General features: G+C 49.2%; 1 protein-coding gene across 1 annotated transcript; it reads right to left on the bottom strand.

The window, feature by feature from the left end:
- Positions 1-9,849: 9,849 nt before the first annotated feature.
- Positions 9,850-14,214, bottom strand: ZNF619 (zinc finger protein 619). Its single transcript, XM_037030468.1, is given in 4 exon segments — positions 9,850-10,229; positions 10,232-11,287; positions 12,192-12,345; positions 14,191-14,214. Coding segments are annotated over 4 exon segments (1,614 nt in total).
- Positions 14,215-17,863: the final 3,649 nt, after the last annotated feature.

Raw genomic sequence — 17,863 nt, 5'->3', positions numbered from 1 at the left:
GAAAACTGGAAATTTACTATTTATCATAGCATCAAAAATATGAAATATTTAGACAAATCTGAGGAAAGGTGTAAATAACCTAATGAGTAAAAATTATAAAATGCTGCTAAAAGAAATTAAGATCTAAATAAATGAATTCATTCACAATGTTCATGAGTGAAAAGATTCTGTATAGTTACAATGTGTATTATTCCAAAATTGATCTATAGATTCAATACAATTTCAATCAAAACCCAAGGATGTGTTTTGTAGAAGCTGACAAATTGATTCTAAAATTCATATGGAAATGCAAAGGACCCAGAATGGCCAAAACAACTTTAACAAAAAAACCCCAAAGACACAGAATAGAATGACTGACACTACATGACTTCGACACTTGGAAGAACTACAGTAGTAAAGGCAGCGTGTTAATGGCATCCAGACAGACACACAGATCAATGCAGCAGAGCGGAGTCAGGGGCAGGCCCACGTACACGGACAACCGATTTGTGACAATGGTGCCAAAGCAACTCGGTGGAGAAGGAACCGTGCTTTCAGACAATGGTGCCTCAACAGGTCAGCCATTTAAGAAGGAAAGGAAGGAGGGAGGGGAGAAATAACTTGGGCCCATTCTTCACACCCTGTACAAAATTTAACTCAAAACAGATGATAGACCTAAATGTAAATTTTAAAACTGTAAAACCTTCTGGAAAGAAAAATAGGACAAAGCCTTTATAAACTTGGGTAAGGCAAAGGTTTCTTAAATATGACAGTAAAAGCACAATCCATAAAAGAACAAACTGATAAACTGGAACCATCGTGCTAGGCACGCATCGATATTAAAATCTGCTCTTCAAAAGCTACTGTTAAGAGAATGAAAAGACAAGTCACAAGCTTGGAGAAAATATTTGAAAATCATCTCTATGAAAGAGGACTTTAATCTATCGTATATAAAGATCTCTCTCAGAGCAATAAAAAGAAAACCCAGTTAAAACATAGGCAGAATCTATGAACCCTTTAGCAAAGAAGGCATAATGAAAGGCAACTAAGCATGCGGCAATATACTCAACATCATTAGTCACTAGGGGAATGCAAATTAACACCTCAATAAGATAGCTTTATACACTTACTAGAATAATTAAAATTAAAAAGAATGACACTATCAAGGGTAGGCAAAGGTGTGTGGACTCTCCTACGATGCTGCTGTGAGTGTAAAATGGCACAGCTTCTTCATAGAACAGTTTTGAAGATTCTGAAAAAGCAAATATATACCTGTCTCATGACTTGGCCATTCCACTCCAGGTATTTACCAAGATACACACACACAAATACTTGAACCCAGGTGTTCACAGCAGCTTTATCTGTAACAGCCAGAAGCTGTAAACAACCCCAATGGCCACCAAGCGATGAAAGGACAAGTTGTGATACACCCACAGTGCAATGCAACTCAGCATGCTACACGGGTGAATCTCAAAGTAAAATTATGCTGAGTGAAAGACTCCAGACCAAGGAGAAGGTACATGCAGTGTGGTGGCATTTACATAAAATCCTAGAAAGGAATGCGAAGTGACAGAAAGCAAACAGCGGTCACCTGTGGGAAGCCAGGAGGAAGGATTGCAAGAGGCGTAAGCGAAGTTTTGGGGCAGGGCTGTTTGTTACTTGTGGTGATTGTTTCACTGGTGTATACATATGTCAAAACTCACCCATGACATAATAAATAGCATTTAGTTTATTATGCTCCAATCACTGTTCTAAGCATTTCTACATGCATCAATGCAGTTAATCCTCGACACAAACCTATGAGGTAGACTGTCATCCCTATTTTACTAGTAAGGAAATTAATACAGAATTTCTGTAACTTCACTCTCTGCTTCCTGCAGGGGGCAGACAAGCTGTCTGCAAAAGTGGTAGCTAATTCCATGACGAAAAAATAATAATTACTAGATGAAGTGGCAAGAAATGTTGCCTGCTGGGAGGTCACCTGGAACAGCAATGAGATGGACATATTTAAGGCAAATCAGGCCTTGCACCTGATTCAGGGCAAACGCAACCCAACCTCTGCAAAGGCACAGGCCACAGTGGAGTAAGAAGTGTGGGGGCCACTGCCCCCGAGGTGGGGCTCTGGTAGTTTGACTAGTTAAAAATGGCCTGGCCCTGGCTGGTGTAGCTCAGTGGATTGAGCGCGGGCCTGCGAACCAGACAATCGCGGTTCGATTCCCAGTCGGGGCACATGCCTGGGTTGCAGGCCGGTTCCCTGCAGGCCAACTCCCAGCAGGGGACGTACGAAAGGCAACCATACATTGATGTTTCTCTCCCTCTCTCCTTCTCCTCTAAAGATAAATAAATAAATAAAATCTTAAAAAAAAAAAAGCAAATTAAATGGGTACTGCAATTTCATTTTTAAAAAAAATGGCCTGGATGCAGACGGCCCCACATGGACACAGCCCCTCTGTTTTTGAGTGTAGGAGACTTACAATATTCAGGTTGTAATAGATATCCACCTCTGTTTTTTTCCTGGTTCGCTCCTTTAGTGTTGCGTATCTGAGGAAGCGTACGTGGGAGATGACACTTTAAGGGTCTGAAATGCCTTTATTCTGGGTGAAATAATTTTCCTTTAGAATTTTGAAGGCATACCATCAGTCATCTAACTTTCAGGGCTGCTGTTGAGAAATCGGATGCCATTTTTATTCCTGATCTTTCGTTTTTTCCAGAAACCTTTTAGGAACTCGCCCTCAAACCTGATACTCCCATCCATCGTGCTGGGCGCTCAGTGTACCCTTTCAATCTGGGAACTTACATTACCTTTCACGTGTGCGAGTTCTGAGGTTTGTTTCTGTGTCTTTTCCAACCATAAAGAAAGTTCACATTTGGGAAACAAGGGCTCAGAGAGTTTGAAGCAGCTTTCATCATGGAAGCTGAGAGTCTGAATAAAACATCTTCTGGGAACAGGGAGAGATGTGGGTGTTCCAGTCACACAGAGCCATAGGAGCCACAACCCACGGTCAAGAATTCGCACAGTCCAGGGCGCACAGTGATGGCACTGATGGAGCGCACAATGGGGAGACCGAAGGAGAGGCGTGGTGAGCCCCGCTGTGGCCAGCCCCACTCTTGGACAGGTGCTCTCTGCATGTGGGGTTTCTGCTGCAGGAAGACGCTCCCACACCAGCTAAAGGTTTTCCCACACACCTGACACGCGTACGGTTTCTCGCCAGTGTGAACTTGCTGTGCTGAACCAGAGCCACTTTCTGAGTGAACACCTTCCCACATGCCTATATTCAAAAGGTTTCTCCCTGGTATGAATGCGTGACGCTGCACCAGGGCCGTGTTGGAGCCTAACTGCTTCCCACGCTCTCTCCCTCAAGTGGAACCTCTGGGGCTGGAGGAAGACGGAGCTGCTGCTGAAGGCCTTGCCACACTCCTTGCACTCGGGGGACTTGGCTCCAGGGTGGATTCTCTGATACTGAGTCAAGGCCGAGACTGAACTCACGCCTTTCCACACTCTTGCTATTTAAATCGTTTCCTTGCAGCATGAACTACCTGGTGCCGAGTAAGTAATGAGTTATATCTGAAGTCTTTCCCACATGCTCTGCATTCAAAGGCCTTTCACCAGTGTGACATGTCTGATGTCGGTGGACATCGGCCATTCGACTGAAACAGCTGTCACATTCTCTACACTCAGGAGAGAGCTGGCCTCCAGGAACTGGCCGATGCCTAGGGAGTTGTGTGCTGACACTGGCATTCTCTCCTAATTCCTCACACTTCTCCCCACTCTCAACAGCACAGGCCTTGCGCTACTGGGCTGACCCGCCTGTGCCATTTCTCCCCTTTGACTCAGTCTTCTGAGCTACTGGTGGCTGTGCCGCTGCCCTGGGCTGTTCCCAAGGTCACAGTGCAAGGACTGTCCCCAGCAGCCCTCCCAGGGTCAGCCTGTGGGCCTCGGATTCTTTGGCAGTGTGCTCCTTGGGAGTTGATTTTTCCTCCTCAGTTTTGGTCTCACCTCCTGATGTCACAAAAAGAAAACACAAGTGTCAGCCCCTGATGTTGCAAAAAGAAAATACTTGGGCTAGAGGGGAAACAGGAGCCAGTGGTTCTAATCTGCCCTGAGTATGTGGGTCTTTTCCAGCTACCCAAGATCACACACGATCTGAAGGCACATGAAGACTCTGAGGGAGAGGCCGTGGGAGGCCAGAAGGGCGAGGCCGGGAAAGAGCAAAGGCTGTTCAGGGAGGCAAGAGACCACCAAGAGCTTCCTCCCACGTGACTGGGATGGATGAACCGGCAGAGGGAGCGAAGCGATGAGCAGAGACCCCCGGCGAGAGGAAGACCACTGAGACTGGAGAAGAAGGGGCATGTCGAGCGGCCAAGCATGCCACAGCATTGCAGAGGCTGAAATTCCTAAAAAGCTGTTTATATTTTTTAAAACCACTATCCACGTCATAATCACTGGAAGGGCACCCAACCCGTCACCAAGTTGGCTGTAGTAAAGCAGCAGCTCCCACGGTGCCGCTGAGGTCATATCCAACTTCTAAATATGGAAACTCCTGCTCTGAGATGAAAAATATACTTCATGGAATTAAGAGACATTGCAGGGGGAAAAATACTGAAATGCGAAGGCAGAGCAATACAAAATAAAACACAGAGAAGGTAAAAAGAGCAGCAGTAGTGACAGCTGGCCTCACTCCTTCCACTCAGCCCTGAACTGGAGGCTCTAGTCAGTGCAATTAGGCAAGAAAAATAAAGAAACGGCATCCGGACAAGAAAAGAAGAAATAAAACTCTCTATTCATAGATGGCATGTCTATGCAGAAAACGGGAATGTACAAAATGATTACTAGAATTGTGTTAGCCAAGGAAAGACGTCGGCGGTCCTGGGGCAGGTGGTGCGGACTCTTCGCCATACGCAGTGTTGCAAATTTCCACGTTTCAGCCTCAACTGCCAAATCCAACTCAATGAAACCCCCCACACTCAGGTGTTTTTATTTCCCCATCCCAATTATCTTAATTTGAGCATTCTCAGCTCTCCACCCCTGAAAACGCCCATAGTGTTGGCGGATGAAGGCCACTGGCCGGGACAACTCAGCACGTGGATGCAGAGCGGACACCTGCTCTCTTGACATCGAAAGGATGGTGATTGACAGAGGCTGAAGGGTGCTGGCTCGCCGGGCGCCACGCGGCCGGGGGCATGGCTGGCATCCCCGCTTCCCACACGGCTCTGGAGGTTCTGAGAAGCGAGACTTAGAAAAGAAGGGGGCACCGGGAAAACTAATGCTGTCCTGCACCCTGCAAACGCCTTATGTTCGTCCGGGGCGCCACTCCGTCCCACCACGTCCTCTCCCCGGTACTCTGTCCTGGGAAAATGAATCTGCTACCGGGCGGGCGAACGGAACCCCGATCCGAAGGGCCAGTTAACCCCGGGAGGCGCAAGCAGGAGAAAAGCGCGATACCCCGCAGAGCTATTGGGTCTAGGGAAGCTGGCCGGCTCAGGCGGAAGTGCGTCACCGTTTCCTCTCTAGGAACCCGGAAGCGGCTCGTCTCTGTGGTTCCCAGTTCCCCGCAGCAGAGACCTCCTCCCTACTTTCCCAGACCGAAAGCTGCTGGCTCCAGCACTGCACCTGGAGTTTCAGGTAGCTCTTCACGGGGACGCCGGCCAGCCAGCTCGGGCCACGAAATGGTTACAGTCCTGGGAGTTACCCAGGGTTCTCTGGCGATTGCCACTAGTGGCCGCCCTGCCGGGGGCCCAGGGAACCGTCGATTGGTGCACAGGGGCCGGCGCCGCCCGGGAGGCGCTCCGCAGTAGGAGGATTCGCAGTGGGGAGAAGGGGCCCATCGCGTCAACCACCGAAAGTTCACCGGGGGACGGTGTCGGCTGCCGAGGTCCAGAAACCTGGCTGTGCGCTTACTAGTGTGCCCCGTCGCAAGACTGCCCTCTTTCTTGTTTTTTGATTGGGTACTACGGTGGTACCAACTTCAAAGGGCTGTTGAGGGTTAATATTTAAATGAGCTAATAGATTAGCAAAGTATTTACAGTAAGTGCCTGGCATATAGTAAGTGCTTGAGAGTTTCTTTTCTAATTGTGTTATTTGCTTTAGGAGATACAAAAGGGGGTCCCATATGTGGCCGTTTAGGGAAAGAGCCATCAACAATCATTAACATTTAGCCTTACAGCCCTTTCCCACTCTGTACCCGGGTGTGTGTTCCACGGCCACCTTGGAGACAGATTTCAGTCAATGGCCCAGTGGCCTGGCCTGTGAATACCGGGTCCTTAATATTGTTAAATGTTTTATACCTTGTGACAAGCATTCTCCAGGCTCCTCCCCTGCCAGTCTTCAAAGCCACTCCATCAGGGCACCCCACTGCCTCGCTAGACCTGCCAAGGGGGCAGCCACCAGGATTTGCCTTCATTACGTATTTACAATCCAAACAAATGTCTGCATCCTGTCCCAGAAGCTCGTCTTGGAGTCTGCCAATGTGCGAGGGCTTTGTGTCACCTGGAGGGCGCTAATGGCTCCTGAAAACAGCTTCAGAACTATGGCTTCTACTTACTGGTTTGAGCGTTCTAAAAGCTGAGCAGGGAAAGGGGCCTAGGGATGCGAGGCACGGGGGGGGGGGGGGACACACACACACTCAACAATCCCAGTCTTCAAGAACTGGGTGCCTCATCCCTGCCCTTAGCAAGAGAACATGATGGTTCGCCAGCTGCAGCAACTGCTCATCTAGACTTCCGCCTGGGTGGGGAAGGCAGAGGCTCTTGGCTACCTGGAAATGAGGAAAAGGATTGGGGATCTGGCTGCTCCTTTAAAGGATTTGTAAAAAATAACATCCTCCCCATATTATATTTAAACACAGGGCAGTGTATTTAAACACACACACACACACACAAACTTAAGGCCAATTGACTTTTGGAAGTTGATTAAACTATTAGTACACCATTCATTTCCGTGGGAAAGATTGTATGCATTTCCAAGCTCAAATTACAGATTATGCTAGAACATAAATTCCATTAAGAAAAACACAGTTGTTTCAACATTTGACAATAACTGTAAAAGAACAAGGCCATTCTTAATCACTACAATGTGCCTGAGTAATCTTCATTCAGTGTTTTCTTAGGAAGATGCTATATACAATACACTTAAGACTACAATCATACATATATTTAATGTCCATTTATCTGAACCTTTATGCAAAAAACGAGTACACAAAAGAAAAAGGAAATGTAAACAGTGCAAAATTACCACTGCTGTGAATGACAAATGCCCTGAGAAAATGGAATGCCATGCTTACATATGGTTAGGTAAGGTTTAAGTAGTGGAGTTTCACAAAGTCTTATCGGCAGCCACAGGGAGCAGGAGTCATGCGGCATATCTCAGCAGAGCTTTAATTGCTGCCGGTATCCCCAACACGTCCTGCTCATGTTGCTCACAGAGGATCCGAGGGGGGTCCTCTGGATCAGAGAAGCCCATCTTCTGTGGGCCCTGCATTTATACTCAGGGTGAGCTAACCAGAATTTACATACACACACATGTGTATGCGCTTCTACGTAAAGGAATGTTCATAAACTCTGGACCCTTTTCACCCCCGAAATAAACCCAGAATTGGGTGACAGTAGTGACCTTGGTGGTGGGTGCCAGGGGAAAGGGAGTCAGTGTCCGGGTGTCTCAATGACATGGCTCTGCCGCCAGTTTTCCCAACAGCTCGGGAAGCCCTTTTCCTCTGTGGTGTAAACATTGCTCAGTATAGAACCAAATGCTATACGAAGATTATTTTCTTTATTGTACAATGTTTAAAAAGCTTTCTAGTTGTCTTTTTTCCACTACTTGGCTTTATAATATCCTTAATTTTCACAAACTCCTTGGTATGAAGACCAAGATTCCAATATTCACAGGACAGGCTACTGGACCATTGACTGAAATCTGTCTCCAGGCTGGGCCTGGAGCAGGCAGTGGGGACAGGGTAGGAAAGGCCTGTCAGGTCAAACGTCAACGGGTGTTGACAGCTCTTGCCCTAAACCATACATGGGAGCCTCTTTTACACCTTCACTGTTTTCTCACAATGGACTCATTTTCTTCTGGGCACAATGTCTTCCTCATTCTTTCACTGGAGCACACCCTCAGGTAACGAAAATGTTCAGTTATGTGTATGTCAGGAATATGATAAAGGGTCCTGGCTGGTGTACCTCAGTGCATTGAGTGCCAGTCTGCAAATCAGAGGGTCATTGGTTCAATTCCCAGTCGGGCACATGCCTGGGTTTCAGGCCAGGTCCCCAGTAGGGGGCGCTCAAGAGGCAACCACACATTAATGTTTCTTTCCCTTTCTCCCTTCCCCTCTCTAGAAATAAGTAAATCTAAAAAAAAAATCTTAAAGACATATGACAAACAACAGTTATTTTCCACATTTGATTTCTTAGCATGATTCTGGATGAGGGATATTTGCATATTTTGGAATCTCTGACTACAGCTAGGTAAGGAAGTTTGGTTGTTGCCTTTTGGTCTCCCAAGTACTATGTATGGCACAAACGTTACTGGGGAATGAAAATAAAGGAAAATCCCAAACATCCCACCTATGATTTAAATTTTCCCCTGTGCTGAGGGAACTTTTGAGGATAATGGAAATTTTATGTATCTTGGTTACATAACTGTATGCATTTGTCAAAACTCACCAAGCTGTATTCTTGAACGGGGTGAATTTTAGTGTCTATAAAGTATTTGTCAATAAACCTGGTCAAAACCAAAACCAAAATGCCTTTCAGTGCCTTCCCTTGCAGACATAATTTTATGGCGTTACAATAACAACATAATATTATTGTTTAGGACTATATTCTCACATAATTACTTAAATGCTTTCCCACGTTGCTACTGTCCTGCAGCAGTGATTCTGAGAAAGGTCAGGGTCTGTAATCACTAGACAGGAAGCATGGCCAAAACAGTGAGATTGTAACGTCTGGTAAAATCAGCATCCTCTAAACTCTCCTTGGTGTTACCACAGTGGTTCATTACAAAATGAATGTAAAAGTGCCACCACTCCCAAACTCAGAGTCAACCATAGGGATGTGGAGGAGGTATGAGAGTGTGTCTAATGCACAAATGCTAACTGATCAGGAACTGACTCTTCTGAAGCAGGAGGTACAGCAAGTCACTGCTGGGTTTCTCTTCTTCCGTCTGGTGCTCATCAGTGTAAGAGGCCAAGTTCACACCATGGACAATTTGTACATTACTACACCCAGACACCTGCTCAGAACTGCACCAGCCCAAACCACTTTTCATACCTACATGATGAGTGGGCACTAACATCAAAGCTTTGGGTGGAAACAGCAAAGAAACCCCCACAGAAAAGACAGATCCCCTTCCAATCATATTCTTTCTACTGATCATATCCTTGTCTATTGCTTGTCTGAACAGGACCCTCCTAATGTTTATCATCAAGGTAAAAAAAATCCAAGGCTAAGATTCCTCACAGTGCACCTCACCACTGGCCCACCAAATGGCCCTCCTTAAACCCGGAAAGCAACCATCCTCACATGGGCTTTGCATCTCCCCGACCCTCCATTTCTGAAATTCTGATGGGCCATCTCATTGGAATGCCATAGTCCTAAAACCCAGAGAGTTCTGCAAACCTGAAACTTCGTCAGCCCCAGAAGGCAGGCATGGGATAGGTCAGCATGGGACACTGCAGAGGACAAATGCTACCATGTCCTACCCAGGGGCAGAAGAGAGTAATCGAACACGGTCCTTCGATGTGAAAACTTACGATGCCACTGGGAAAACCATGACGACTCACACAAGACCAGAAGAGTATCTATCAATAAAGACACAATCGGGAGCCATGGAAACACCGAAAACTCCAGGTGCACTTCGAGTTGAGAACCTGCGGGAGCTCACGGGGAGTGAGACAAAGGGTTTGGGCTGTGAAAGGATGACTTCCCAGGAGAAGCAAGATCCTGAAAGAAATGCAGTATTTGAACAGGTGTGGAGCCAGCCATCTGCAATGAGGGGCACAGCATGAAGAGCAGCACAGAGGAAGGAAGCAGCCCTGCAAGTGGAGAAGGTGGGAGAGCCATTGGCATGGCTGGGGCCGAGCACGCAGGTGGGGAAGGCAGAGCAGAGAGGCCTGGAGAAGGAGAGTGGGGCGTAACTGCAGATGGTCCCATGACTTGGCTGGGCTTCTGCCTAGCAGGCAACTTCTGATGCTGAATGGAACTTGCACTCCATCTGAAGGTTCTCCCACACACTGCACACCCATAAGGTTTCTCCCCATGTGAACTCACTGATGCTCAACCACAGTGATGTTCTGATTGAACGCCTTCCCACACTCCAGGCACTCATACGGTTTCTCCCTGGTGTGGATTCTCTGATGCACAATAAAGCAGGAGCTACAACCGAAATTTTTCCAACATTCACCGCATTTGTAGAGTTTCTCCCCAGTGTGGAACCCCCAGTGCTGGAGACACACCGAGCTCCAGCGGAAGGCTTTGCTGCGTTCCTTGCATTCATAGGGTTTCTCCCCAGTGTGGATTCTCTGATGCTGAATCAAGACAGAATTCGAACTGAAACGGTTCCCACACTCCTTACATTCATAGGGCTTCTCCCCGGTGTGAACTCGCTCATGGATGACGCAGTCGTAGCCACCCCTGAAAGCCTTCCCACAATCCTCACATTTAAAGGGTTTCTCCCCTGTGTGGATCCGCTGGTGCCAAGTAAGTTTGGAGTTGTAGCCGAAGGTTTTCCCACAGTCCTTGCACTCATAGGGCTTCTCTCCACCATGGAGTTTCTGATGCTGGAGGAGGTGGGAATTCTGGCTAAAGGCTTGCCCGCATCCCCGACATGAGTACTGTTTCTTCCCGGTGTGGGTTTTCTGGTGCCATGACAGTTTTGAGTTACAGCTGAAGGCTCTCCCACATTCTTTGCATTTGTAGGGCTTCTCATCGTTGTGAATTCCCCGGTGCCGGTGAAGGTCTGAATGCTGACTGACACACCTGCCACACGCAGCACACATATAACACACCTGTCCCCTCGGGAGGCCCTGCTGTGAGGTGAGAAGTGTGCGGACACCACTGGTTCCTGCAGGTGTCCTGGCCACCCCTTCTCTTTTGATGGTGGAGGATCTATGATCCTGGACCGTCAGGCCTGTGTAATCTCCTTTGAGTTCGTGTTCTTCCCCGTGTCACAGCAGTGGCTTCTCTCAGCTGTTTTTAAAGTGCGGGTGCTGGGAAGCACCCACCAGCTGCGTTGTTGCTCTTGGCCCGGGGGACTCTGACTCTTTAGGGATGTTCAGCTTTGGAGTTTGCTCCTCATTCTCAATCTTGATTTTACCACCTAGTGTGACAAAAAGAAAACATTGGGGGCACTTACTTCCACTGGAAGGGGAACGGATTAAGCATTATTAGTTTGCCCGGGTGTAAATGTGGTTTGGAGAGAGACAGAGCCACCTGACGGTACCCTGCAGGGGAAGTGAAAACACTGGAGGGGGGAAGACAGGCAGTGCTGTTAGAACAACAAAACCAATGCAGACAGAGGAAGCTGTTCTAATAGAGAAAAATGCGAGCCCTGGCTGGTGTAGCTCAGTGGATTGAGCGCGGGCCTGCGAACCACACGATCATGGTTCGATTCCCAGTCAGGGCACATGCCTGGGTTGCAGGCCAGTTCCCAGCAGGGGACTCATGAGAGGCAAACATACATTGATGTTTCTCTCCTTCTCTCCTTCCCTTCCCCTCTAAAGATAAATAAATAAAATATTTTTAAAAAAAGAAAGTTTAAAAAAAAAGAAAAAGAGAAAAGAAAAATGCAAACCGGGTGGAGAAATCACAGGAACGGGACGCACCCAAGGGAAGAAGAGGAAGCAGAAAGTGAGGAAAGAGAGATCTCCAAACTGGAGGAGAGACTGCTGGGCAAGCAGTTCCAGTAGCATGCCATGTCCAGGGCGCTGAGATTCTGTCTGCAACAGTGGGTCCCGAAGCCCGATGAAGGTGTGAAAGTGCTTTACCCTGGAGCAAAGTCCCTTTGAGGACAGTCCCCACCAGGAAACAGGGAAGAGAGAAGTTTTGTTTAGGCCAAAGTGAACCTAGATCTTTCTCTACCAGCTACTCCTGCAACTGGGGACTAGGGAGTCCAGCTCAAGGAGCATCAACCCTGCTGAAATCCGAAGGTTCCAGAATGGCTGTGGAGGAAGCCATGGGCCCTGAGAGCAGGAGCTGAGTCTCAGAGAGGAAGGAGGCCTTACCCAAGGCAGCCACATTTGCATACGTCTCCAGCATCACCTCCCTGTATGGGGCCCTCTGTGCAGGGTCCAGGATGGCCCACTGATTCTGGGTGAACTTCACGGCCACATCCTCAAAGGTCACTGACGCCTGAAACAACAGGTACCTGCTCAAACCCTGTGTAAGGACAGAGGAAGGGCCTATACTCCAGGGAAGGGGCAAATCTACTGGGGTCTGTAGCTCTTAGCCCCATGGGAGGTTTGTACCGGCAAAGAAAGCCAGGCAGCACCCCGGTCAAAGGCAGTCCCCAGCCAGCATTCGCATTTTCAGTAGGCACACTTCTGGGGCCCCACACTCTCGTCCCAAGTGCACTGTCCACCACCTGTTCTTGTCTACCCGGTGATCACGTCAACCCCATGTCTTTTCCATGAGCCAGGTCTACCTTGCTGACGTTTTCCAAAGTGAGCACGGCAGGCAGGTATCTGCCTTTCACCCTGCCTTCATCCGTCTGGAAGCCCCTACCAGGGCCGCCCACTCAGCTTCTCTCTGCTCTCCCCCTCCCATCGTTCACTATAGACAGAGTGGCGATTCCATGCGCATAGACTCCTTTCACTCTGCATCATCCTCCCTCTTTCGGACATCCCGCCTTATTGGAAAGCTGGTTGTCCCTCGAAAGCACCATGCAGTCACCTCCTCCTTTCCTAACAGACCTGACTCCAGGACAGAATGGTGGCCTCTGACCTTGAAAATGGCCCTGCAGTCTGACCTTCTAAGTGCTGTCCACTTGCCAATGCTGCCCTCTTCACCAGGGGTGTCTCTTTCCGCCTCCTGCTGGGGCCATTTCCACTTTCTCAAGGTGCTTCAGGCCTTTGTGCCTTGTCCTGTGTCATTCATTTTTATAGCAAGTATTCACTCAATCATTAGAACACATCTGTGAAGAATTACTACTCCTGTGTTCAGACGGGAATCAGTAACAGTAAGCACTTTCACACAGACAAAAGAGAGTCCTCTTTTTATTATTATTTTTTTTAGAATTTATTTATTTATTTTTAGAAGGGAAGGGAAGGGGAGAGGGAGAGAAATATCAATGTATGGTTGCCTCTCGTGGGTCCTCTGCCGGGAACTGGCCCACAACCCAGGCATGTGCCCCAACTGGGAATCGAACCGCGATTGTGTGGTTCTCAAGCCTGTGCTCAATCCACTGAGCCACACCAGCCAGGGCAAAAGAGAGTCCTCTTTATCTGTTTATTACAAGGTTGGATAAGAAAGCAAAAAGTTCAAGTGAATTGACCAGTTATATAACTCGGTCCCCTGTGACCTCTCTCCCTGACTCACACTGTCCACCCCCCGCTTGTCACGTCGGCTACCTCCTCGCTGTGCTGAGCCTCTTACGGGCGGAAGAAATCACTCCGGAAACGCTGGAGGGGTTTGCAGATAACACCTTGACCAGGAAGTTTCCATGTGCCTGGTGTGACAGAGAACCCGAATGTTGAGTTGGAATTAATTTTAATGTCAACAGGAGCATGCAGCCCCTAGTGGCTACCTTAGTGGACAATGGAGAAGAGACACTTCCCTTACCCAAACATTCAGGCTTTACTCCCTTCAGCGTCAACAGCTGGGAACATGGACCTGAACGTCCTTCCTCACATTTCAGCTTCGTGCCCCTCCACACCTCTGAGGCACTTCTCTCATTATCAACTCATTCTCTGTTCTTTCCCAACAAGCCCACTGCTGAGGCCAAGGCTGCTCGTGTGTGCACCGCCCTTGCAGTGGGCAGGAATATGGAGTCTCACTTTCCAGGAGAATTTTTTGACTGGTGCTTCCCTCTTCCCCAACCCGTCTGATCCTCCCAAATTTACCTACAGTCCTGCACCAACTGCCCTACATACTCCTTTGCCACACTTTGCTGATCCATCCCCTGCCAGGCTAAGCACAGGGCTGGCCAAGTCAGGTCCCTGTGCGGTCCTAGCGACCTTTCATATCTGTTGAGAATGCAGAAAGCTGGAAGGAAGCTCAGCTCACCTGGATCCCCACTGTGTGGAGCATGGCTGATGACCCTGGCTTCATGCAATGCCTCTCTCTCTGCCTGGAAAAGCAAGAACCTGCAGAGCCAGGAGGGGAGAACCATGGTGAGCCTGTGCCTGTCTTGTTTCCCACATGTGCGGCCTTCTCCTCCTTCAGTCTTTGGAAACGTAGTCTTGGGGCAGTCTGGGTGTTCTCAATGCACCCTTCCCAGTCACACACGGGGTGCTGCAACTGCTCCCTTTGTGCTTGTGACAAATCTGCCTGGTGAGGCTGGACATTCCTAAAAAGAATACCCAGGAAGCAAGAGTCAAGAACTGCAGTGGATTTGTGGCTTTTGAGAAAATTCCTGGCCCACAATGACTGCATTATTAAGTAGCTTGCACTGAATGCTTCTAGAGATCACAGCAAAGGCCTGACGGAGCTTCTAGAGAGAAGCCCCTGGGCCAATCACCGGCTGCAAGACAAAATGCATGTGATGTTCTGGCCCCAGAATGGATGGGGACCAGAGGGAGGAGAGGGTAAGACGCTCAACGTCCGGTGGACCAGGCGGAGGGAGACCCCGACCGGGATGTGAACACAACAGCCTGGGATGCAGGAGACCCGCAAAGTCACCGCCGCCCACCCTCAGTACTGCGAGCCAGAGGATGTCAGACCGGCTCTTCGAGGCGGGAAGGGCAGTCGCGCCTCTGCTGGCGCAAGGCCGGGGCCACGCTCCAGAGGCCGGGCCGCCGGGGGGGGGGGACGGGAATAAGGGCCGTGGAATCCCTGACCCCTCACCCAGAGTGGGGGCAGCCTGGCAGAGCTTAGCCAAGGCAGAAGCAGGACCAGCTGGGGCTCTCAGCGCTTCTCTAGGAAGCTTGGAGGCTGGCCCTTCTCCATGGTTCCCACAAGCCAGACCTACCCGCACCCCACCTCCTCCCACCCCCAAGGACCACTCTACACTGGCTCTTGGCCATTTCCTCTGTGCTTTATGGCCACATCACCTCGAGTTGGCCACCTGTTCCTCCAGGACAGAGCTCCCACACTGTAGCTCTTGTGACCCTCAGAATTCTGGCTCTGCCAATCACGAGCGGAGACGTAAGCTTCTTGTGAATGTATACATCCGTCTCTGGCTGGTTGGCTGGTTGGCTGGATCGTAACCTAGGATCATTGTTAAGGCTGGGGTCTGGGTGTCGGGTTCAGACGCTAACTCCACCATTAACTCATGGTATGGCCTTCGCAAGTTACTTAACCCTGTGCTCCAATTTCTCCGTGGAGAATGATTATGGTTTCCAATGTATAAATTCCAAGTATTTACTGAGCCAGTCTGCTCCTGTAAAGCACTTGTAGCATCGTCTAGCTCTGTCCTATAAGTCCAAATAAGTGCTAGCTCTGTCGTTGCTGACATTATCATCATACTCGTGGCCACTTAACGGGGACACACCCCGACGAACGCGTCGCCAGGTAATTTCAGGTGTGCGAACATTGGAGGAGCACACATGCGCAAACCTAGCTGCCGTGGCTGCTATGCACCGAGGCCACCGAGGGTAGAGTCTCCTGCTCCAAGGCTACAAACGTGTACAGCGTGTTACTGCACTGAATACTGCAGGCAATTGTAACAATGCTGTTTGTGTCTGTAAACATATCTAAACATAGAAAAGATACAGGAAAAACACAGTGTAAAGGCTGAAGAATATCTATATGCCCATGCAGGGCACTTCGAGTGACTGGGGCTGACGGGACTGGAAACTGCCTGTGTGAGTCTGCGAGTGGTGTGTGGAGGCCTGGGATGCTACTGCACACTTTGTAAACACCTCACACTTTGTCTGCATGGAATGTACGGACACGAGGTTACATCAAGCTCAGGAGAAAATGATGCAGCAAGGCACGTGGCACATGCAAGACACATGAGGCTGTTGCCCACGTAACAGGAAATATGGTTTTACAGCAAACTTTCCTTGTAAGTAGAAAGAGTACACTGTGACACAGTGACAACCAGTGAATACGTAAATAGTAACGTAGTTGCTTGTTACCAAGTACTGTGCACTGCACCCGCTTTCTGTGCTGCACTTTCTATGACCGGTGGCGCCAATCTGTTTGCCCCAGCAACACCAGGAACACGTAAAGTGTGGAGCCACCACGGTAGGACAGCTATGATGTCACCAGGGGACAGGACTTTTTCAGCGCCATTAGTCTTACGGGACCGTTGTACACGCATTCTGTCACTGCCCAGCACATCCTTCCATAGCGCATGAGTGCACCCCTGAGTGCAGCACCTTTTTCATGACATGCGCTGTTATCTCCCTCCAGCCCATGTAACAAAAACCAGGGCAACAGTGCTTCCTGCCCGCCAGGCACCGTGCAAGACGGCTGAGCTGAAGTCCTGTGTGTCAGCCTGCCTGCTCGTTTCTGTGGGTCCATCCCACAGGCTCCTAACCAACGGTCCGGACAAATCTCATCCCGTTTACAGAGCACTTGGTTGACTGTTATTTTCCAACAGCATCTGGTCCCAAGTAACAGTGGGGGCACCAGATGATGTCCTTCAAAAGGAAAATCATTTTGAAACCAGGACTCTGTAAAGAGCTAATCTATCCAACACAAGGTATTTATTTGGTGTTTGTCCACAGTTCCTGATCCCAGGGGCTTCCAAAGCCCTTGGAACCTTTTCTTTGTTTTAAAGATTTTATTTATTTATCCTTAGAGGGGAAGGGAAGGAGAGGAGAGAAACATCAATGTACGGCTGCCTCTCTGAGTCCCCTGCTGGGAACTGGCCTGCAATCCAGGCATGCGCCCTGACTGGGAATCGAACCGCGATTGTGTGGTTCGCAGGCCCACGCTCAATCCACTGAGCTACACCAGCCAGGGCCCTCGGAACCTTTTCAATATGCTAATGACCATTGCCTCTGGATAGCTTTGGGGGGTCAATAGAGTAGAGCCCCTTAGGTTGAATTTTCCCCGCAAGCCCCTGCTGAGGAGCTAGAGATTAAGCTAAGCACCAACTGCCAGTGACTTCATCGTGCTTGTATGAGCCCCCCCAAAAACCCTAAGAGGGACGTCCAGCAAGATGGAGGTGTAGGTGGAACCACTGTGCCTCCTCACACAACCAAGTTTAATGACAACAAAGTTTTAGTAATAAAAATGCAACCAAAACACAGAAAATTGAACTGTTCGGAAGTCCGACAACAAACCATTCAGCCAGACCAGTAAGAGGGGCGGAGTCAGCGGCTGGTGGAGTGAGTCGCACAGGAAAAGGTGGCCAGACTGACCCAGGCACACAGGTGGCAGTTGGCAGATCCCAGGTGTGGGGTGGCAACGGGTGGACCCAGTGAGGGTGCAAGGCAGCTGGCTGACCGCTGTCACACATTCGCATGCAGATAAGCCAGGCAAAGGAGCTAGCAGTGAGACAGACCGCGCAGGCTAGGGCCCCAGTGCTGGGAATTAAAGCCTAAAAGCACCACTTGGAAAAACTCTCAGGGTCAAGGTGCCGGGAGAAGCTCCCAGGCTCACAGAGAGTTTGTTGGAGAGACTCACATGGTCCTGGAGGGTGCAAAGGCCCACACACCCGGGAACCAGCACCAGAAGAGCCCAATTTGCTTGCAGGAAGCAGCAGAGGGGACCAAAATCCGAGAGAGAGCAGAACAAACACCATTGCTCCTCTCTGACCCCGCCCCCCACATACAGCGCCACAACT

This window comes from Sturnira hondurensis, unplaced genomic scaffold, assembly GCF_014824575.4.
Source record: "Sturnira hondurensis isolate 20B ecotype Veracruz unplaced genomic scaffold, ASM1482457v3 Scaffold0020787, whole genome shotgun sequence".
NCBI classification, from domain to species: Eukaryota; Metazoa; Chordata; class Mammalia; order Chiroptera; family Phyllostomidae; genus Sturnira; species Sturnira hondurensis.
The sequence above is the reverse complement of the archived record's forward strand: the minus strand, read 5'-3'. Positions and strand labels throughout refer to the sequence as shown.